The sequence below is a fragment of the Canis lupus genome, chromosome 31 (assembly GCF_003254725.2).
Source record: "Canis lupus dingo isolate Sandy chromosome 31, ASM325472v2, whole genome shotgun sequence".
Taxonomy (NCBI): Eukaryota; Metazoa; Chordata; class Mammalia; order Carnivora; family Canidae; genus Canis; species Canis lupus.
Window position 1 is genome coordinate 31,888,529 of NC_064273.1, and position 22,372 is coordinate 31,910,900.

The following is a 22,372-nucleotide window of genomic DNA, read 5'->3' on the forward strand; positions in this document are numbered from 1 at the left end:
AAAAAGTTTGAGCACTCGCAGTTTTATTATACCTACCTTAAAACTGTTAAAGAGCAAACTTTATTCTTTGATTTGAAAGATTTAAGAGTAATCAAATAACTTTGTATATAAAATTCTGTAGTATTTAGGAAGTCATTAAAAAGTATACACTAAGGGGAAAAAGATTACTAGGCAAAGCACAGAGGATTTTTAGGGCAGCGAAAATTCTATGTATAATATTATAATGGCAGGTATATGTCCTTGAACATTTATCCAAAGCCGTAGAAGTACAACACCAAGAATGTATCCTGTGGTAAACTATAGACTTTGAGTGATTGGGATGTGTGCATGTAGTTGATCTTTGGTAAGAAATATACTATTCTGGGTTAAAGAAAATGTGTACACACACACATACACATTGGAGTATTACTTAGCCATAAAACGAATAAAATATTGCCATTCTTGACAACATGGATGGACCTAGGGAGTATTTCACTAGGTGAAATAACTTAGAGAAAGACAAATACCATCTGATTTTACTAATACGTGAAATTTGAAAAACAAAACAAAAATGAACACACAAAGTCTCAAATATAGAGAACACACTGGTGTTTGCCAGATGGCAGAGGATGAGAGAATCGGTGAAATATGTGACAGGGATTGAGAAGACTTCCAGTTATGAAATAAATAACCATGGGGTGAAAAGTACAGCATAGAGAGTACAGTCATTAACACTGCAATAACTCTGGATGGTGACAGATGGTAACTACACTTACTGTGGTGAGCAATGTATAGTGTTCAGCAGTGTCTAATCACTAAGTTGTATACCTAGAATTAGTATAACATAGTATGTTAATGTACTTCAATAAAAAGTTACATATACTGTTCTGAGGAGTGATATAGTGGGGTTTGCATGGAAGGAGGCAATGGGTATATGGATATTTCTGTACCTCCTTTTCAATTTTGTTGTAAACCTAAAACTAAGAGAAAAAGTCTTCTAAAAAATGCAATGGATACAGCTAAAAGATTACTTTGAAGGAAGTTTATCAAGCTAAATATGTGAGGTAAAAGAACAAAACCTTTTAAATTAATGAAGTATTTATCCTAGGAACTAGAAAAAAAGAAAAATAGCAAATAAACCCAAAGAAAGTAGAAGGAAGGAAATAATAAAGATCAAACTGGAAAATGATGAACTAGAAACAAACCTAAAAGAAAGAATCCACAGAGCTAACAGTTGATTCTTTGCCATTATAAATAAAATTTATATGCTGGTGTTGTAACTGATTAAGAAAGAAGACATAAAACAATTTCAAGAGTGAACAAGGATGCATTTCTGAAGATTCTTGAATATTACAAATACATCAAAATACTATTATGAATGATATACCAAGAAATTTCAAAATGTGAAAAGATGAAATGGATGAATTCCTAGAAAAACCCAACTTCTAAAAACTGATTCAAGAAGAAATAGAAACCTTGATGAAATCCAGAATCTACAGAACCAACACTGATCTCTGTTCTAGTCATTGAACATTTGTAGACTATGTAGTACTAAGTGAAAGATTGTCTTTTTTGGGTAAACATGATTCATAGTCTGCTTTGAAAAACTCATCCTTTATGTAAATACAATTTTCTTTCTTCTAAAGTAGAATATTGGATTTAAATTTAACTCCAAAAAAAATGTATATTAACCTAGACTACAATACTTATTTTAATATGGAGGTCATTTTAAAATTCATCTATTTAGGTACATATGACAATCTTACAGAGGACTGTAGGAATGAAGCATGTTTCAAGCAGTTTATGAAAACATATTTCTTTTTTTTAATTTTTTTTTTAAATTTATTTATGATAGTCACACAGAGAGAGAGAGAGAGAGGCAGAGACACAGGCAGAGGGAGAAGCAGGGTCCATGCAGGGAGCCTGACGTGGGACTCGATCCCGGGTGTCCAGGATCAGGCCCTGGGCTGAAGGTGGCAGTAAACTGCTGAGCCACCCCGGCTGCCCTGAAAACATATTTCTAATCCATTGCATAAAAGCATCTTTAGAATTTCTGACAGTTGGAGATTTTTTTAAGATTGTATTTGTTTATTCACAAGAGACACACAGAGAAAGAGGCAGAGACCTAGGCAGAAAGAGAAGCAGGCTCCCTCTGGGGGAGCCTGATGCGGGACTTGATCCTAGGACCCCAGGATTGTGACCTGAGCCAAAAGCAGACACTCAACCACTGAGCCACCCAAGTGTCCCTGATTTTGTTTTTTATTTTTTATGCTTTTCCCTTTGCATTTAACCTGATAGTATCTCTCCTGATACTTTTATTGTGTTCAAGTACATGTTGTGCAGAAGTAGAGCCAAAGATTAAAATACGCATTTCTTGCTGAGAATTAAGGTTTGTTCCAGAGCACAAGGGCAGATGTTAAAATCTGATAGTGATCAGTAAATTGATTGCTTTTTCTTACTTGTCTAAATCTAGTCAGCCAGATAGTTATTTCAGTGGTGGCCGGTGTTTTCTGTGCTGTTAAAACTTCTAAATGCTGTCTGTTCAATGAAAAGTGAGCAAGGCTTAGAACCATGTAGTGTAAAATGAACTACCCTTTCTTGTTATGAGTAGCAGCAGGAGTGTTGGAAATAAGATGGTGAAGCAGTACCTTTCGATTTTCACTATAAAGATGCCATGTATGGGCAGCCCGGGTGGCTCAGCGGTTTGGCACCGCATTCGGCCCAGGGTGTGATCCTGGAGACCGGGATCGAGTCCCACGTCAGGCTCCCTGCATGGAGCCTGCTTCTCCCTCTGCCTGTGTCTCTGCCTCCCTCTCTCGCTCTCTCTCATGGATAAATAAATAAAGTTTAAAAAAAAAAAAAAGGTGCCATGTAGAGAAAGGAGTATAATGCAAAAAAGCAGCTTTGGATATTTATTGACATATTTTATAATCAGTTATAAAATATAACTGCCCTATGATGAACTTTGGCATCTTAAGTTTTAGGCTAAACACATACAGCTCTGGATTACTTAATACAATTTTTTTTTTTTTTTTGCAGGATTTTGCTAATATAATGAAAATGCTGAGAAGCTTAATCCAGGATGGTTACACGGCTTTGTTGGAGCAGCGTTGCCGCAGTGCTGCACAGGCCTTCACAGAATTGCTCAATGGTTTAGATCCTCAAAAAATAAAGGTAAAATTGCCTTGCAGCTTGTTTATCAGTGCATATACATTTCAGGTGAATGTAGAAGAGAACCAAGGCTTTAACTTCATTGTATGAACATACCTTAGTCCTACCTCAGATTGGCTGTATCTGCTCCAGGTTGTGAGAAGCTGTAATGCTCTCTCTGTCGGATTCAGCCTTTATGGTTTCACTTAGTATATTACCCAGGTTTAGACTCTCCTTCTCTACTTGGTGTTCATTAGAATACCTAGCTTCTCCTACAAAAGTACTGAATCAAGGTTTTGGACTTGCGTTAGTTCCATCTTTTCATCCAGAAAGAATTAGATAGATATATAATTTATGCTAGATTGTAAGAGAGCAAATGTCTTAATCCATCACTAGTACCTACTTAAAATGAAAAGAATATGACTCAGTTACTCTGATCTGCTGTGAACCACACCTTCAAGGAACTGAGACAATGTTTCTGTGTTTTAAATACATGATTTCATTATAACTGTAGCTTTGCAAAATATATTTTCTAATTCTGTTTGGCCTTTGTTTCAGTCATAGTGATTAGAGAGATTTCATTACATTTTTTTTTCTCCTGTTGTGGCTAACAAGTTGATATGATGTAAATTGGGCAAAATTATGTTCACATTTTTAACTGGACCATTTTTATTGACAGCAATTGAACCTGGCCATGATTAACTATGTCTTAGTAGTCTACGGACTTGCTATTTCTCTCCTTGGAATAGGACAGCCTGAGGTAAGATTTGTAAGAAAGATAATAAATCGTTAAAATGTGCCATTAATTTTAGAAGATACATAAAAAAATTTTGCCACTTTGGCTTAATTCTTTTTTGTATTTTCTTGATAATTTCTTCTGAAGTACCTGTTTAATTTGTGGTGTTTTTATTGAAAAGAAAATGTAGTTTGTGATCCTATTGGAAAAAAGGTGTGTCAGATGAGCAGTAGGAATCTTTTTACTTGTATAAAAAGTAAAAGGCCTATTGTAGCATCATAGATTTAAGAAAATAGGTTGAGTGAAAAAGACAAGTTGCAGAACATAATAGACGTTGTGATAACACTATGTACAATTTGGAAAACGTATGGAACAATAGCATATATTGTTTATAACTATCTCTGCCTCTTTTTTTTTAAGATTTATTTATTTATTCATGAGACACACAGAGAGAGGTAGAGACATAGGCAGAGGGAGAAACAGGGTCCCTGTGGGAGCCCAATGCGACATTTGATCACGACCTGAGCCGGAGGCAGATGCTCAACCACTGAGTCACCCAGGCATCCCTTATCTCTGCCTCTTGTAAAGGTGACAAAAAACATAGGCTAGCCCAACATCAAGTTTAAGATAATGGTTGTGTTTAGTGATGGAAGGAATGGGCCTGGGGAGATAAGAAAGGAGACTTCAACTTTGTGTTAAGATCTGTTAGTTCTGGGTGATAAGTATTTTGGTATTTTATTATCTTCTGGAGTGCAGGCTTCCCACAACCACAATCTGTGTATAGGTGTGAGCACACATGGTTTCCATTACTCATGATTCTTTGGGCTCTCCTGGAAAGTGAGCTTTTCTGCACTGCACAGTATTATACAGTTGACCCTTGAACAATACGAGTTTGATTGCATGGGTCCACTTACTACTTATACATGGATTTTTTTTAAAAAAAACATAGTACAGTACTGTGAATGTATTTTCTCTTTGTGATTTTCTTTTCTCTTGCTTTACTATAAGGATACAGTATATAATACACATATAAAATATGTGTTAATCCACTCTGTTATTGATAAGGCTTCCAGTCAAGTAGGTTATTAGTAGTAAAGTTTTTGGAAAATCAAAAGTTATACCTGTATTTTTAGTTGCATGACCCCTGCATTGTTCAAGAGTCAGCTGTACTTTGCTTTCTATGGTTTTCTTTTAGTTTTTAATAAAAGTTAAAATTGCTCTAGAATTACCTCAGGTATGATATATCCTTTCTGCCAACTAGGGCTCAAGTGTCCTTGAGGAAATGAAGATGTAACCATAACTGTTACCTAATAAGGATCCAGTCATCTGCTAGGTTCTACTCTCAGTGTGGTCCACAGTGTCTGAGGTTCATTTTCTTTGTTATATGCTTCTTTCCTCGTTCTTGCTGTGACAGAATGAATGTCTTGCATTTGTTGGAAACAGAACTTCATGATCTCAATTCTTCTATTCTTGGCGGAGTGATAATAAATATCTTATCATACTTTGCTTTATCAAAATAGAAGAAATAGAGATGCCTGGGTGACTCAGCAGTTGAGCTCCTGCCTTTGGCCCAGGGTGCAATCCTGGAGTCCTGGGATCGAGTCCCACATCGGGCTTCCTGCGTGAAGCCTGCTTCTCCCTCTGCCTTGTCTCTGCCTCTCTCTCTGTATGTCTTTCATTGATAAATAAATAAAATCTTAAAAAAAAAATAGAAGAAATAGTTCACTAAATTTTTAATTTACTTTGAATTACTGAGACTGATTAAAAAAAGAAAAAACAGGTATGATAGAACTTGGACATTTAAAAGAATGTCATCATTCAGAGTAGCCCCAGAAGTAAGCAATGTATTTGCTCCACTACAGCTCTTGCTTAAAACATTTTTTGAACGCTCCCTTTGGAACTGGCCTCAAAGCTTCTTAGAAACTCCCATTTTGTAGTGATACATCTTTTTTCACCCACAGTGGGGTTTCCAGGATTGCCTTGAGCTAAGTGTCTTTGGATTTTTTTCCAAAACCATTCATTCAAAGTGTGCAGAAGTTTCCACTGTCAAGAATATTCAAAAGAATGTACTCTAAGCTATGAAAAGCTTTCGTTAAAGCAGTAGTAAGGATACATGTCATGATGTGTTTACGTCTAGTCAGTCTTCTATGAATTCACACCTTTTAGTGTTAATGAGCACGTACCAGGCCCTCTCTGTATATTAGTAAATGTTCGTGTGGTTTGTTGTCTTATGTGTTCCATGCCAAGTTTTCATTCTCAAGCCAGATCACTTTGGTTGTGTCTCTGTATATCCTGTCGTCAAAATTTGTATATTTGCTAAGAATATAAAATGCAGAAGGTTTAATTTTGCCATAGAAATATTTGGATATACAGTTGTTTGTAATATTACAAAAAAAAAAAACCTTCAGATAAAATCTGCTCTAGTGTTTCTTTTGTAGTTTAAGTGATCATTATTTTTATTGCTACTGAAGGAATTATCTGAAGCTGAAAACCAGTTTAAGAGGATGATTGAACACTACCCCAATGAGGGACTTGATTGTTTGGCCTACTGTGGAATTGGAAAAGTATATTTGAAAAAGAACAGGTTAGTAGAATCTGTACTCTTTTACACTCAGGGTGGGAAATTCATTGAAGTCTAATGTTGTGGAGATCCCTTTTCTGGAATTACATTGTTATCTTCTCTGTGGGATGCTATTATTTCCATGTTTGCTTGGAGGCCAGCATTTCTAAATCAATATTAATTATTAAAATATGGCCAATCAGTTCAGCTCCTAGTACTTCCTTATTTGGAATCTTATAAGAAAGTTAAAATAAGGTGATTTGACACAAAGGATTTTGTATTTTTTCTGTTAGTATATGTCATTTATAACAAACTATAGAAATGATCCCTGAAAGTATAGTCTTAGTATATGTCATTTATAAATGGTGACTGAATGGATATAAATTACTGCTTTACAAGTCTGATTGTATAATGTTTTTGGTTACCAAAATACTCATTTCCCTCCAAAACTTATATGAAGATGGTTTTAATATGGGATACATATCTGTTCAGAGACACCATGAATTAGAAATAAAAATCTCTTCTTTGAACTTCTTCTATAGTTGGTATTCTTACTCGAAGTTTAGAATGTGGTTGTTCTGCAAATGTTTCATATCTTATCTTCCCAGTTTCTGTATGACCCTTTGGGGATAGGGTTATACATTGAACTTTAAAAAAAAAACTCCCCTGTTCTGTGCTTGCTTGGGCAGCACATAGACTAAAATTAGAATGATACAGGATTAGCATGCCCCTTGTGCAAGGATTACGCACAAATTTGTGAAGCAGTCCGTATTTTTGGCATGATAAAACAGTATCATTAACTGTAAAACAGTAGTGACAAAAAGAAAACCAAAAATCTCCCTCTTCCTGTACTTACACCCAATATGGTGGTAGATGTGGTAGATTACTTTATAAAGAAATAATTGTTGACTAATTGAGTATCATTTTATAGCTTTTAATTCTTGAATTTTCGTCTGTCCTTTTAGAGAAAAAATTTTTTAAGTTTTTTTTTAATTTTTATTTTTAAATAATCTCTATACCCAACATGGGTCTCAAACTTATGACCCTGAGATCAAGAGTTGCATGGTTTTTTGACTGAGCCAGCTAGGTGTTCCTAAGGAAAATGTTATCAGACCTTTGGGACTCCTTGGGAACCCAGTTTTGGAATGTGCCTAGAACTTCTTTATAGATTTTTTAGTGATTAAAGAAAGTTCTTTTACTTCCTGAAGTTACTGTGTGACCAGGCTGAATTATATTTAGAATTAGATAGAGGGAGCGGTAATGAGGATTTAGCAATCATCTGTATAGTAATAACAAATGAATTTAATTTCAAGCTTAACATAACTTGTTTAAGATATACATTTTTTTAAAGATTTATTTATTTATTTATGATAGAGAAGGGGGTGGGCAAGGCACAGGAGGAGGGAGAAGCAGGCTCCATGCTGGGAGCTCAACCCAGGACTCAATCCCGGGACTCCAGGATCGCACCCTGGGCCAAAGGCAAGCGCTAAACCACTGCGCCACCTAGGGATCCCCCAAGATACACATTTTTAATGTAGTGGTCACATATAATTATTCTTAAGATCTAGGGATGTATCATAAATATGGAACATCATAGGAATTATGGTAGATGAAAAAGTGCCATTTTGAAAAGTTTACTTTTTTTTTTACATGATAGAGAGAGAGAGAGGCAGAGACACAGGCAGAGGGAGAAGCAGGCTCCATGCACCGGGAGCCTGACGTGGGATTCGATCCCGGGTCTCTAGGATCGCGCCCTGGGCCAAAGGCAGGCGCTAAACTGCTGCGCCACCCAGGGATCCCAAAGTTTACATTTTAATTTCAAAATAATATGGTGTAGGGTTCAGTGTCTGATAATGGTGGTTTTGGCTGTTGCAATGCGCAGTTTCTGGTAAAGGCCTGCTGTTCTCTTAATGGTGGTTGGTGGTCTAGCTTTTCAGCAGGTGAGTTTTTCTTATCCATTGGCAAAAAAAGTTCTTAAACTGGGAAATTATTTCAAGATTGGAGAAAGCAGGAAACGTTTCTTCTCTAGCCTGAAGAGAATAACAAAGACTTATTTAACTTTATAATCCAGTGTATTAATATTCTTTTGTTGGATTTTAGGAATCTGTTGACATTTTTTAAAACATAAATCAGAACCAAAACATTTCATGTAGTTAAAACAGTTTACATATCCATTTGTTCTGTTAAAATACTTTACTTCTTTATGGTTGAAGAATTATGTCTAGTATACATGATCTCTTTAGAATTTTTTCAAAAAGATCTTTTTTTTTTTTTCAGAATGATCTTTATTACAGATCAGATGTCCTAATAAAGTTTTTTTAAAAAGGAATTTATGATTAATTAGTTGATTAATTAGTGTGAAGGGTTGTTATTTCTCTATAGGACTCTAATTAGCTTAGTAAATGAAACATAAAAATGGAACAACGAAATTTTTCAATTTTCTGTTGTAATTGTTGGAAACTTTAAGCAATAAATTACAACTTTAAAGGACCAGTATGCACCTACCATAATAAAGTCGGTGGCCAGGCAGATTTGTGTTTAATTTATATTATTTTTATAGCAAACAGTGATTAATGCCTTCTTTTTTTCTTTTTTATTTTAATTACAGTTAGTTAATGTACACTGTTATATTAGTTTCAGGTGGCAGTATAGTGATTCAACCTGCCTTTGTTTTTTTAAAGAAACTGCAGGTTCCATAGAATATTTCTGTACAGTGATTTATCACATGTACTCTTACTAGTAAACTTGAAATTTCTGTAACTTTATTGTGGGGAATTAAAATTCTTATCATAGCTTTAATGCCTTCTTTCTTCATAATTATGACTTTAGATTTCTAGAAGCTCTTAATCATTTTGAGAAAGCAAGAACCTTGATTTGTCGTCTTCCTGGAGTGTTAACTTGGCCCACAAGTAATGTGATTATTGAAGAGACTCAGCCGGGGAAAATAAAGGTAACGATTTATTTCTGCAAAGAGCTTCTTATTAAATATAAAAGCCCATCTGCACTGATGACTCAGGTATCAGAAGATAAAGAGGTAGGGGCACTCCGGCCTCAGCATCCCCACGTGTTTCCTCTTTAAAGACAAGTGAGAATCATTAACATTTGTTAAATATTTCCTGTGTGTCAGTCACACAGTTTCCATTTATCATACTTTTAATCTTTACAGCACACTACAGGATGATTACCATGATTATTCTCATTTTACTGAAGAGGAAGATTAAGTTAGAGAGGTTAAGTGATGAGCTCAAGGTTAAACGGCTAGAAGTAGTGGAGGTAAAAATTGAATCTAGGCATTCTGACTTCACAGCATGCCTTATTAAGCAGTATGACTTACTGGTTATACTTAGAGAAAGGTATAGCATTATTGTTTCATCATAATGACTATAATTATTAAGATGGCACTTGAAGACTGGAACATATAAATTTGGTCTCATATCCAGAGACATAGGGTGCTTTCCTAATTCTAGAAAAACTAAATTATGTGTGGATTGACTAGAATAGGCCTTTACTTTTGGAGAACCCTGGCATGTATACAGAACTTGCTTTTAGCTAAAGCTTTTAAAAGCACTGGCATCAACTCTTAAAACTCAGTAATAAAAAGACAATTTAATTAAAAGTAGCCATTATACTGGAATTAGAAAAATAAATAAATAAATGAAAAAGTAGCCAAAGGACCTGAATAGACATACCTGCCAAGAATTTCTACAAATAGCCAATAAGCATATGAAAGATGTTCAACAACATTAGCTATCAGAGAAATGCAAGTTAAAACCATAATGAGATACTACTTCACACACTAGGTTGGCTATACTCAAGAAGGAAGATAATCAGAAGTGTTGATAAGATGTGGAGAAATCAGAACCCCATATGTTGGTGTTGGACATGTAAAATGGTCTGGCAGCCCCTCAATAGGTTAAAGATGTAGTTACCATATGACCCAGCAGTTTCATTCACACAGAGAAAGGAAAATGTTCTCACAAAACAGTGCACGTGAATGTTTATAGCAACATCATCCATAACAGGTAAAAAGTGGGAACAGCTCACATGTCCAAGTAACTGATGAATGGTTAATTAAAACTATTCATAAGACCATACAGTGGCCTATCCATACAATTGAATATTATTTGCCCATAAAGAGTAATGAAGTGCTGACAAGTACTACAGCATGGATGAACCTTGAAAACATGCTAAAAGAAGCCAGATACAAAAGGCCACATGTTGTATGATTGTATTTATCTAAAATTTCCAGAAAAGGCAAGTTTATATTTAGAGAAAAATAGATTAGTGGTTTTCAGGGGCTTGGGGATTGGGAGGAAATGAGTTTTTGTTGGGTGATAAAACTGTTCTAAATTTGGACTGAGGCACTGGTTGTATAATATTGTGAATAGACTGAAAACCACTAAACTATATACATTTTAAATGTGTGGATTGAGTGGTATGTGAATTATATCTCAACAAAACTATTTTCGAAAAAATCACTGCAGGTTCTCTTTTGGAGACAGAGGAGCTCTTGATAACAAAAGCCAGCACTAGAAGCATGGCACGAGTGTCTTGGGGGCTTCAGTAGTAGTGAGATAATTCTCCAGGGAATGTACAAGATGAGTGAAGGTGGTAGGATCCCAGGTGAAGTGACATAGGGAAGGAGAAGAGTAAATTCCTAACGGTTATGCTACCTCATTTAACTCTCTGAGTGCCTAAAGGACACTTCTAAGATTGACACCTTATGAAATGAGGCTTGATGATAATAACATGGGATAAGATTTTGATTCTGACTCTGAAATTCTGAAACTTTTTTGTTCAGTCTTTTTTTTCTGACTTTATCTCTGGATAGGTCTCTGTATCAACCTTTTTTTGAGAGAGAGAAAGAATCTCAAGCAGGCTTTGTGCCCAGTGCAGAGCCCAATGTAGGGCTTAATCTCATGACCCTGAGATCATGACCTGAGCCAAAATCAAGAGTCATGCACTTAACCAGCTGAACCACCCAGGTGCCCCGTGTATCAGCCTCCTTCTAAAAAGAAGTTATATGTAGTTTATTCTTCACTAAAAAAACATTTAATCATTCCTATGCTGAAAATATTTTGATGGCAAGAAGTTATTGAAATCATAAGCATTTTTATTGACAAATTAATGTTGTAATGTTTTTATTTTTGTTTAGATGCTGTTAGAGAAGTTTATTGAAGAATGCAGGTTCCCTCCAGTGCCAGATGCCATTTGTTGCTATCAGAAGTGCCGTGGATATTCCAAAATCCAGATATATATAACTGATCCAGACTTTAAGGTACATAATGAATGTACAGTAGGACAGTAACTTGCAGAATTGTGCCTTAAAGTGGATTCAGAACAAATTCTCTAATTGGAGGTACCCAAGTTTTCTGCTGTCAGGAGTTTGATGTCCTCTTGTCTGTCATATCCCCTGGACTTCTGTAGGGGTGCATCATCTCACGTGGGGACCCAGAGTCACTAAACACTGAGGGCAGGGACAGTGACCTAAGATGTCAGGCTAGCTAATTCTATTTCCCCTTTCTAGCCACTGTTTATATAACTTCCCTGTTTCTTAGAGGTACAGGAAAGAAAATGAGATTGCTATCTCTGATTGGTTGCAATTCTAATTTTTTGTAAAATTTGAGACCAGGAATATAAAGGCTGTTTTGACTACTGAATTAGCTTCTGGGAACCTAAGTCTAACACCAGGTCTGCCACTTAATTGAGTTACTGGGCCTTACTTTATTCAAGAAGACAGTAACTGCCTACTCTCCCTGGTTAGTAGATCAGATGAATAATGTGTATAAAATATTTAATATTGTAAAGGATAATGCAGCTGTATACTATGGAAATAAGCATGTCAGTCAAGTTCTCTGTCTCTAGCATTTAGGGTTATAGAAGGATTGTACTTACTTAGGAGAGAGAATGTGATATCATCTAGTTACATTTGCCAGGTGAATGCAGACAGTTCTCTTTCATCTTAATATGTGTGTTGTGATTGTGAAAGACATTATGTATGTGTTGACACCTTTAAATGTTTATTAAACATTGTTTTAAACCCCCTAGGGTTTTATACGAATCAGCTGCTGCCAGTACTGTAAAATAGAATTTCACATGAACTGTTGGAAAAAGTTGAAAACAACAACTTTTAATGATAAAATTGACAAGGTAAGTTCACAAAATAGTCTGAATTTTGTAGTATTCTTATTGTATGCTGATTTTTTTTTCCTTGAGGATCTTTAATTTTAAAAGTTTTAAGTAAATATAAATTCGTTTCTGTGCATTCTAAGCATAACTAAAATGTTTTAAATTAAAACTTTAATGATAAAGTAGAAAATCAGTTCTTGTTTTTATTTTATATTGGCATAAGGGCAGTAACCATAGAGGCCTTTAATAAATTGTTTAACCAGTTTTTACATTGGGAATCTTACGATCAAAAATAAAAGTTTAATTTTTTGTAAAGATTTTATTTATTTATTCATGAGAGAGACAGAGTTTGAAGCAGAGACACAGGCAGAAGGAGAAGCAGACTCCCTTCAGGTACCCTGATGTGAGACTCTATACCAGGATCCTGGATCATGATCTGAGCCAAAGGCAGACACTCAACCACTGAGCCACCCAGGTGCCCCCAAAATAAAAGTTTAAATGTCTGATGTTAACGTTCTGATGTAGAATTGGGGTCTCAAATTTTTTATTTTCTACCAAATTTGATGAAATAATTTATACTAAAAAGTAAGTTAAATTTAGTACTGCCAATTCTCATTGTGGTTTTTCTTAATTAGTAAGGTAATAACGTTAATTACCACTAGCTAGATCTACTTTGAAAGAAGGCTCAACTTGATAATCTTACTTGCATTCATTTGTTTCTGATTGCTATAAGCTATGAACTTAAAAACATTTTTTTGTACACTGCTTAGCCTCATATAAGCCCCTATTCTTGTGTGGAAAAAAGAGTAATGTGCTAGTGTTAGATGTTTGTTAGCCAGAGGAATTATTTAAGGTTGGTAGAAATAAATTCTCATATTTTATGCATTTTCACATAGTTAACTAAAGATACAATGATATGACCAAGTAATTGTTGCCATTGAGTCAGTCACTTTTGCTATGTCTTTGTCTTACATTAACTCAGTTTCTCTAGTTACTTTACACATGCTCCCATAGTGGTTTTAACCATTCTTGTGGGTTGAAATACTCTCTAAATTAGTTAGTTTGTACTAGGATATACTGAACTAATACACAACTGAAGTATCTCGTGATTTATAATAAGAAAAGTTCATTTCTTGCTTACATCAATTGTCCTAGAGGTCTGCAGCTGTGGGCCAGGGTTGGGCCATAGCAGCTCTAGTCTGTGTAGCTGTATTCTTTGTTTCTGAATTGAGGCTCAAGAGTGACTGGAACATGTTCTTGTGGCAGAGGGTAAAGAGCAATGGCCAGTCCATTCAGTTTTCTTAAAGCTTTTGCATGGACACAGTTTACATTATGTCAGCTCACTCTGCATTGACCTAAGCAAGTCACTTGGTCAGCCTTACAGCTGGAAGTATATTCTACAAGGGAGGCTCCGAAAGTCAGAAGACAAGGAGCAGGAACTTTTAGTGCCTCCATAAAGAAGGTTTTAGATGTATTTTAACTGCTCCTGATGGTTAAACAGTATACATATATAGATCTATTCTGAGATATAGCACTTGTTTTTTTAATCAAATAGGATTTTCTACAAGGAATTTGTCTTACCCCTGACTGTGAAGGAATCATTTCTAAGATTATCATTTTCAGCAGTGGTGGTCAAGTTAAATGTGAAGTAAGTATTGAATAGAGGGAAAATATTACCAAATTGTTAACCAAAATGTTTGTAACTTTTAAGTATGATTTAAATGGGTAGAGGTTTTATAATTTGGATCTTGTGTTTTCCTGAAAAAAAAGTTACTTCAGAAAATATAGAATGTCAGAATGTATCTTGGCAATGAAGGATTCTCACATTCTTTTATTTCATAAAAGGGGAGACTTTTTACATTTTAGTTTTACTGTTTGTACTCTTTTTTATAATCTTGTTTTTTTAATCCCCAGTAAACTTTTGGGTATTAATGAGGGTGAAATTCCTAGGGAAGGGGAAGACAGTTTTGAAGGATTACTTTTCACTTTACTATATGGGATGTGAGGAGTGGGTTGTTCTAATGGTATTTGTAGTTTATTCGATCTGCTTACTCTTAGGGGTTTTTTTTGTTTTGTTTTGTTTGTTTTTTTGTTTTGAGCTTCCTAAAGTGTGTCTATTCTTGTTCCTCTTTTTAGTAAATTGCTTTGCTAAAATTTTCTGAGCTTTTGTCTGGGTCAGAACATCATCCCTGTTCTCTATCAAATTGAACCTTGACTCTATGTGCTTCTGACTGCTTGTTACTTGTGGTTTTGTGCTTTATGTCATGGGAGTATGAGACAAATTTTGGATGTCTTTGTTTTATTTAAAGTTTGAACACAAGGTCATAAAAGAAAAGGTTCCTCCAAGACCTATTCTGAAACAGAAATGTTCTAGGTAAGATTTTTAACAATCAATCAGTAGTTAAATGATGTCTATTCCTGGAATATAATTCAATTAAATGCAGATTTCTGAATTACACTTTTTTAAAATTGGCTGTATTCACATACCCAAATAAGTGATGTTTAAGTGACTTTTACGGGTATTTAAAACTTAAAGAGAACTAACCTAGAATGTTAAATACTACTAAAAGCTTGAATAAGAAGCATTATTTGGTGGTTGAATTTTTAGTAAAATTATGACACTTGATGCTATGAAATGACATGTTTGATTAATAGCTTTGGCATTTATTTATTTATTTATTTATTTATTTTTAAAAGATTTTATTTATTCATAGAGAGAACGAGCGAGACAGTCACAGGCAGGCTCCATGCAGGGAACCCGACGTGGGACTCGATCCCGGGTTTCCAGGATCACACCCCAGGCTGCAGGCGGTGCTAAACCACTGCGCCACTGGACTGCCCGATAGTTTGGCATTTATTTTTTATTTTTTTAAAGATTTTATTTATTTATTCATGAGAGACACAGAGAGAGAGAGAGAGGCAGAGACACAGGCAGAGGGAGAAGCAGGCTCCATGCAGGGAGCCCGACACGGGACTCGATCCCAGGTCTCCAGGATCACAACCTGGGCTGAAGGCAGCACTAAACCGCTGAGCCACCCGGGCTGCCCAGCTTTGGCATTTAGATAAAATTTATATATTTAGCTCTCAGCTGTTTAAACTTTAATTCAAAAAGCATTTTTCTTTTTTCTCTCTCTTCAGATTTTTTTGAACCAATGACTATTTCTCACCCTGAAAAACTCAATATACTGTCAAAATTATTCACTTTTATATATTATTGTTTAGGTCAAATAATCCCAATCCTTTTTTTCTTCTTCTTCTTCTTTAAAAAATTTTTTTAAATTCTTTATTTATTCATGAGAGACACAGAGAGAGCAAGGCAGAGACACAGGCGGAGGGAGAAGCAGGCTCCACGCAGGGAACCCGATGTGGGACTTGATCCCAGGTCCCCAGGATCATGCCCTGGGCTGCAGGCAGGTGCTAAACTGCTGAGCCACCCAGGCTGCCCCTCTTCTTTTTGGTTCTGCTTCTTGTCCTCTATTCCAAGAAGTGATTTTTTTCATCATTTGTGACCAAGAAAAAAACAAGAAAAGATGAGCCAGAATTATTTGTTGAAGAGAATTTACTGTAAACCATATCAACCAAATTCCAGTGTTGTGGGCCATTATTGAGATGTGAAAATAATATTTTACGATGGGATCTTTCTTTGAAATGAGTGTACATATGTATTATGTTGCAGGGTAATTTTTACTATTTTTATTTACCCTAAGCAGTAACTTATATACATGGAAATAATATTTGTACAATATGTGTGTGCCACCCTTGATTTATAAGTTAGTCATTGAGTTCTTGCTTTCATGAAATAAGTATCCTAATTTTAACTGAACATGCATCAACAGTTTTGATATTAAAGAGAAGATGCAGGCCAAGTTCTAAATTAAAAGGGAAACTTTCTAGTTTACTACTTAGAGAATGGTTTCTGTAATAGGCAAAAGAAGGTAGTTGAGTTTATGACAGAGGTGGATTATCACTAATTGTAAATGCTTATCAGCCTAGAGAAGCTAAGACTGAAAGAAGACAAAAAATTGAAGAGAAAGATCCAAAAAAAAGAAGCAAAAAAATTAGCACAAGAAAGAATGGAAGAGGACCTAAGGGAAAGTAATCCACCCAAAACTGAAGAGCAGAAAGGTATGTGGAAGTTAAAGACACAATGAGAGTAATCTATTTTAGCCTAAAAGTATAAACATAAATACCTCTCTTAATGGATATTGTGTTGTTACTGAATTGAAGTTTAGATTTCAATTAGTATTTTAGTACCATCACTTTTTTGTGTTGCTCTGAGATGGGAAAAATTGGTGTAAAGAGCATCAAGTTTGGAAGCAGTGTGTACACAGGGATTCACAATCCCAGTACACAAATGATAGCAGTGCACTAACTTGGAGCAAGCTCTCCGTCAGTTTGTTTATCACAGAAGTGAAGGTGGAAATAATAGCTGACATGCATATTGTGTATTTGATCGTGCTCTATGAACTCCATTGTGCAGATTTAGGTTCTAAGACATTGAGCCTGAGTTAGCTCCTAATTATCTGATATAGTCCTGCATTCAGTCCTGCACACAGTTCATAAAGAAGCTGTAGAGATTACCTAGCCCAGCCTTCTGTTTTATGTTCATCTTGTCATTATTCCCCGATCACCCTGGGTATGTGATTATACTGTTCCGAGTATATTTACTTTCAGGTTTTTTTCTTAAGGTCTTTTTTTTTTAAGGACATAACATTTTATGAGTTTCAGGTGTACACTGTGATGTATATATTGCATATTCGTATATATTGTAAAATAATCACCATAGTAAGTCCAATTAACATCTATCACAATACGTAGTTACAGAATTTTTTTTAAGATTGTATTTATTAAAAAAAAAAAGGATTGTATTTATTCATGAGAGACACAGAGAGAAGACAGAGACATAGGCAGAAGGAGAAGCAGGCTCCTCACAGGGAGCCTTATGTGGGACTTGATCCCGGAACTCCGGGATCACGCCATGTGCTGAAGGCAGATGCTCAACCACTGAGCGACTCAGGCATCCCCCAGAATTTTTTTTTCTTATGACAAGAACTTTGAAGATCCACTCTTTTAGCTACTTTCAAATTTGTAATATAGTATTATTTTTTAAGGTAAACTCCACACCCAGCATGGAGCTCAATGCAGGGCTTGAACTCATGACCCTGAGATCAAGACCTGAGCTAAGATTAAGAGTCGGACACTTGACCCAACCAACTGAGCCACCCAGGCGCCCCACAATGTAGTAGTATTAGCTGTAGTCACCATGCTGTGCATTACATCTCCAGGACTGGTTTTAGTTTTCAGTTGAAGGAAATTATTCTTTTTTATTTTCTACTGTGATGGCTGTTCCCAAAATGAAATACTTCCTCTTGTTTTTATTTTTTACTTAGTATTCCATTAGTGTTTCACAAATAAGTCACAATTATCTTTCCTACTATAGAAGTCTCTGGTGAATGTTTTTTAACTTTGCATGCTTCTTGTTTGTGTTTTAACTTTGCCATCTATTAGGGGAGATGCCTGGGTTGGAAAGATAAACTTCGGAGAAATTTTCCAGTTTGGAATCAACACCATGGGGTCCTTTGGTTTAGGATACAACAATTAGATAAATAACATAACAATAACTACCAAATATTAATTGAATTCGTAACTAATAAATGATCCCTTCAACTCCAGAAAAAATGCTTTGCATTCTTAATGATTAAACATAGTTATTGAATATGAAGTATAGGTAGTGATGAGGCTGGGTTAGGGTTATTGAGGAAAGTAACCTTACTTTAGAGGAACTAAGTTTTTAGATATTGCATGAGTGGTACACAGTGAAGGAGGTAAGATACTTTTGATGTTTGATTTAATGTGAACTTTGTATCTTGTCAAAGGTATTGTTAAGTATATTCCAAATTTAAAATTTCTTGAGTTTATTTGAAACATTAAGAATCCCTCTGAACGATATTTTATATTATTATGTAATACCATATTCTTTCTCAGTTTATATCTTCACAAATTGGTACATTGCTGACTTTAACCATTTTTATTTATCCTTAGAAACTGTAGACAGTGTTCAGAGTTGCCAGTTCCTTGACGACAGAATTCTGCAGTGCATAAAGCAGTACGCTGACAAGATAAAATCTGGTATTCTGAACACTTCCAAGCTTCTCAAAGAATTGCTTTCTTGGAAGGTTTTAAGCACAGAAGACTACACAACCTGTTTTTCTAGCAGAAATTTTCTAAATGAAGCGGTGGACTACGTCATTCGTCACTTGATTCAAGAAAAGAATAGAGTAAAGACTAGGATATTTCTGCATGTTTTGAGCGAACTTAAAGAAGTGGAGCCAAAATTAGCCGCTTGGATCCAGAAACTTAACAGCTTTGGTATGCCACTGAACTCTAGAGCCTATATAACTCAGTAGAAGGGCGGACATTGGCCTCTGATCCCCATTTTGTTTTTCTGTTATCATTGATGATTTTTTAAAGAGTAGGACTACAGAGTTGTATGGTTAAAAATACTATTTCCTCCCAACTCACAACTTAGGCTATTTTATAGATAGGTTACAGTACACTTTTCAAAAAAGTATAAACATGAAAAAGTTTAATCAGAAAATCCAGTCCTGTAGTTTGCTAAACTATTTGTAAATGTGTAAACTAAGTAAATACAAGGCAGAGTCATGAGTAAATAACACCTTCTGGAGGCAGTTGTTTGCCCTCTGGGATTGTGCAGTTCTGTAGTCAGAATCCTTAGAAAACATAGAGGGAAGAGTGGACGGAACAAACTGCTTAGGATCACTGAAGGCAAATCTGTATCTAAGGACTATGAGGAAAATACTTTGAGGTTGAATCACAAGATTATAGAACTCTGCTACTGTTCCTAATTTTCCTAATGTGGTAGAGGAAGACCCAAGCTGGCTCTTTGCCTAGGGCCATGCAGGGACTGTAAAAGCTGCCACAGATAGAGTTGTTGTCTAACATTAGATTGAGATTTCTCTGAGTACCTACCAGAGCATTGTTTATCTTGGTGACCACGGTGGTAACTGGCCTTGGACTAGGTAGATGATTCAGTTGGTAGTTGTGGTACACAAGGCCAGCAGGAGCAATAGCGGAGCAGTCCAAAGAGTGAGCCAGCCAGGCCTCTGAAAGTCTCCCCAACCTGCCGGAATTTTTAGGGACATGGAGCTCTTAGAATTCTAGAATTTGAGAGAATATATTGATAAATTTCTGTCAGTAGAAACCATGTAAGGTGGTAGCAAGCTTGGCATAGTTGATAACTAAGTGTTGCTGCTTTAAGCACAGATCTGCACAGGTTTCTGGTCCCAGAAAACCACTCTTAAGTGCTGAGGTTGTCATTAGTGTCTATTAAAAATCCGAGTAAATTATTATGTTATTCTTAATTTTAATCTGCTCTGGAAGATAGACTCAGGAGTAGTAGGCTTTCTGGTTATGCTTACCCAGGCAAGAGTGCCTGTCACTGTTCTCTCAGGTAAAGGGTAGCATTTGAGCCTTGTAGCTCACTGATGGATCATTTTGTTATAAATGATATACCTTTCTGATAAAGGTATTCTGGTATTCTTTTAATAAGTATATGCATACTATTCAAAGTTGCAGTTTCTTTTTTTTTTTTAAGACATTTATTTATTCATGAGAGACACGTACGTACGTTCAAATTGTGCTGAGAGAGGGGGGGAGAGAGAGAGAGAGAGAGGCAGAGACATAGGCCGGGGGAGAAGAAGGCCCTCCACAGGGAGCCTGATGCGGAACTCGATCCTGAATCCCAGGGTCATGACCAGAGCCAAAGGCAGCCACCCAACCTCTGAGCCACCCAGGTGTCCCTAAAGTTGCAGTTTCTAGTTAAAGTTTTAAAATGACTTCAAGCATGTTAATTACTAAGGCTGTGCTATGTCCCTGGTGTAGCTCATATTTATTAAAGGCAAGTAATTTCCAATTCCTGGAATTTTACTTCCTTCTCAATAAAAAAAAGTCGTCCTATGGGGTCACATCACGTACATATTTAACACGAGACGTCAGTTTATATGAGGGATTGGGGAGAGAGTATCATTTTAATACTAGAAAGTGATCTTTTGCCTTCCCTTCAATGAGCACATTTTTCATGCAACATGACCTCTGCAAGGTAACTGTTTCATCTGGAGGAAACAGCCATCCAGGTTAATTCTGACTCAGTAGTCCGCTTCATATGCTGACTGAGAAACCGTGACTGGCATAAGAGGCTACTGTACTATATTTGAGGCAGGTGGGAAGATAGACTAGAGATAGTCTTCTTTGTCTTTTGGTGGCTATGTTAGTAAGGGTAGGGGCTCGCCATCCCTTCAGTAGCAGTGGTATGAGGTTGCAGCTACTTCTTTTTCTGGTTTGTTAGAAATTGGAATAAAAGTGGGAATAGTGACCATCCTGATTTTTGGAGGGGGATAAGGAGCCATTAATGGAGGTGTTGTTTTAAAGGCATTTGAAATCATTTGCATATTATTAACGTTTTGTTACTATGGAATATGTGTAGAAAAGCACTAAAATCTTTCTAGCTTGTACTAAGTAGAGTGACAATCTTTTTGAATTCGTGAAAAAGTTGTTACATTTTTACAGGAATTTAATGCTTTGCTTTTACTGCCTAAGTCTAATAAAAATGACTGTAGAAGCTTATAATATATGAGCTATTATATAAGAAGACTTTGGCCCCTTATTCAACTAATAGATAAGAACTGTTGTAATTAGTCTGTCGATATTAAGTGGTATTCCTAAAATGCAAAATAACTTGAACAAGTTTGTAATCAGGTATGTGTTTTCACTGAAAATGTCAGCAAACTATAACTGAACTGCTTTCAGAGATGTAGGATTGAATGTGGTTTTATGGTAAATGATTTTCCTTTTTTCTGATTTGGATTTTGTTTTTATTTACAGGTTTAGATGCCACAGGACCTTTTTTTTCTCGTTATGGAGCCTCTCTTAAGGAGCTTGATTTTAGCATCATGACTTTTCTCTGGAATGAGAAATATGGTCATAAACTAGCCTCTATAGAAGGAAAGCAACTTGATTATTTCTGTGAGCCAACATCAGTGAAGGAAGCACGGTGTTTAATATGGCTGCTAGAAGAGCATAGAGACAAGTTCCCAGCGCTACACAATGCTCTAGATGAGTTCTTTGACATAATGGGTGTGTGGGCTGAATTTCAATTTATATTATATCTGGGCTGGGGGGGGTACAAATCTGTGAAGGATCTGGCTTATTTAATACTTGACAAAATAGTGAGAATTATTATGGTACAGCCAGCTTATTTGGAAAAGTTAGTGATTAAAAATAGTGATTATTTTTTTTTGATGTTATAAAACGTTTTTACTCTGTTGAGCTAAGTGGTAGGGTGCTCATAGGGGTGTGTTACACTGATTACACACCTAATATTCTCATCTTAAATACATTGACAGTATCATGGCAAAGATTGCATATTAAATGGACAGAATTTATTAGTAAATGGTTTAATTTGTAACCTTCAAGAATACATTGCCCTGCAGAGGAGGTGATGTTTGCAGAATCTAGAAATAGCACATCTGTTGTGGTGGGAAGAGCTTAGAATTGGGAGATCAGGAAGTCGGCTGTGGCCCAGCTTCTTCTCTAATTCACCTCACTAAAAACTTTGTTTTTACTACTGCTTCAAGGTCCCCTCCAGAGCTGGGTGTTAACCAGGAACTCAGAAATGCGTATGCTAGCCCCTGCCCTCAGGAATCTTATATTGTAGAAAAGGGAATAAGGTGAATATTCAGTAACTATTATGAGCATCAGCTCAGTAAGAGAGGTCCAGAAAGGGTGCTGGTGGTTTAAAT

The 22,372-nt window shown here is 35.9% G+C and overlaps 2 protein-coding genes and 1 non-coding gene across 13 annotated transcripts in view; 2 read left to right on the plus strand and 1 right to left on the minus strand.

Annotated features, from left to right (window-relative positions):
* The window catches only part of LOC112661900 (phosphatidylinositol glycan anchor biosynthesis class P), a 79,276-nt gene extending 59,590 nt beyond the window's left edge, over positions 1-19,686 (minus strand). The window contains exon 1 of the mRNA XM_035709375.2: positions 19,545-19,686. The gene's annotated coding sequence lies outside the window, so the exon portion shown is untranslated. The remainder of the gene's footprint in view (positions 1-19,544) is intronic.
* The window catches only part of TTC3 (tetratricopeptide repeat domain 3), a 117,044-nt gene that overhangs the window by 50,233 nt on the left and 44,439 nt on the right, over positions 1-22,372 (plus strand). For all 11 annotated transcript variants that reach the window (XM_025449999.3, XM_035709371.2, XM_025450003.3 and 8 more), the window contains 11 exons: positions 3,019-3,153; positions 3,809-3,889; positions 6,337-6,449; positions 9,255-9,375; positions 11,581-11,703; positions 12,474-12,575; positions 14,110-14,202; positions 14,864-14,928; positions 16,543-16,679; positions 18,597-18,923; positions 21,456-21,707. In XM_025449999.3, the coding sequence (XP_025305784.1) occupies positions 3,019-3,153; positions 3,809-3,889; positions 6,337-6,449; positions 9,255-9,375; positions 11,581-11,703; positions 12,474-12,575; positions 14,110-14,202; positions 14,864-14,928; positions 16,543-16,679; positions 18,597-18,923; positions 21,456-21,707 (1,549 nt within the window). The remainder of the gene's footprint in view (positions 1-3,018; positions 3,154-3,808; positions 3,890-6,336; positions 6,450-9,254; positions 9,376-11,580; positions 11,704-12,473; positions 12,576-14,109; positions 14,203-14,863; positions 14,929-16,542; positions 16,680-18,596; positions 18,924-21,455; positions 21,708-22,372) is intronic.
* Positions 7,099-7,201, plus strand: LOC112661953 (U6 spliceosomal RNA). The gene has a single exon (XR_003138108.1). It is a non-coding gene; the product is annotated as a U6 spliceosomal RNA (small nuclear RNA).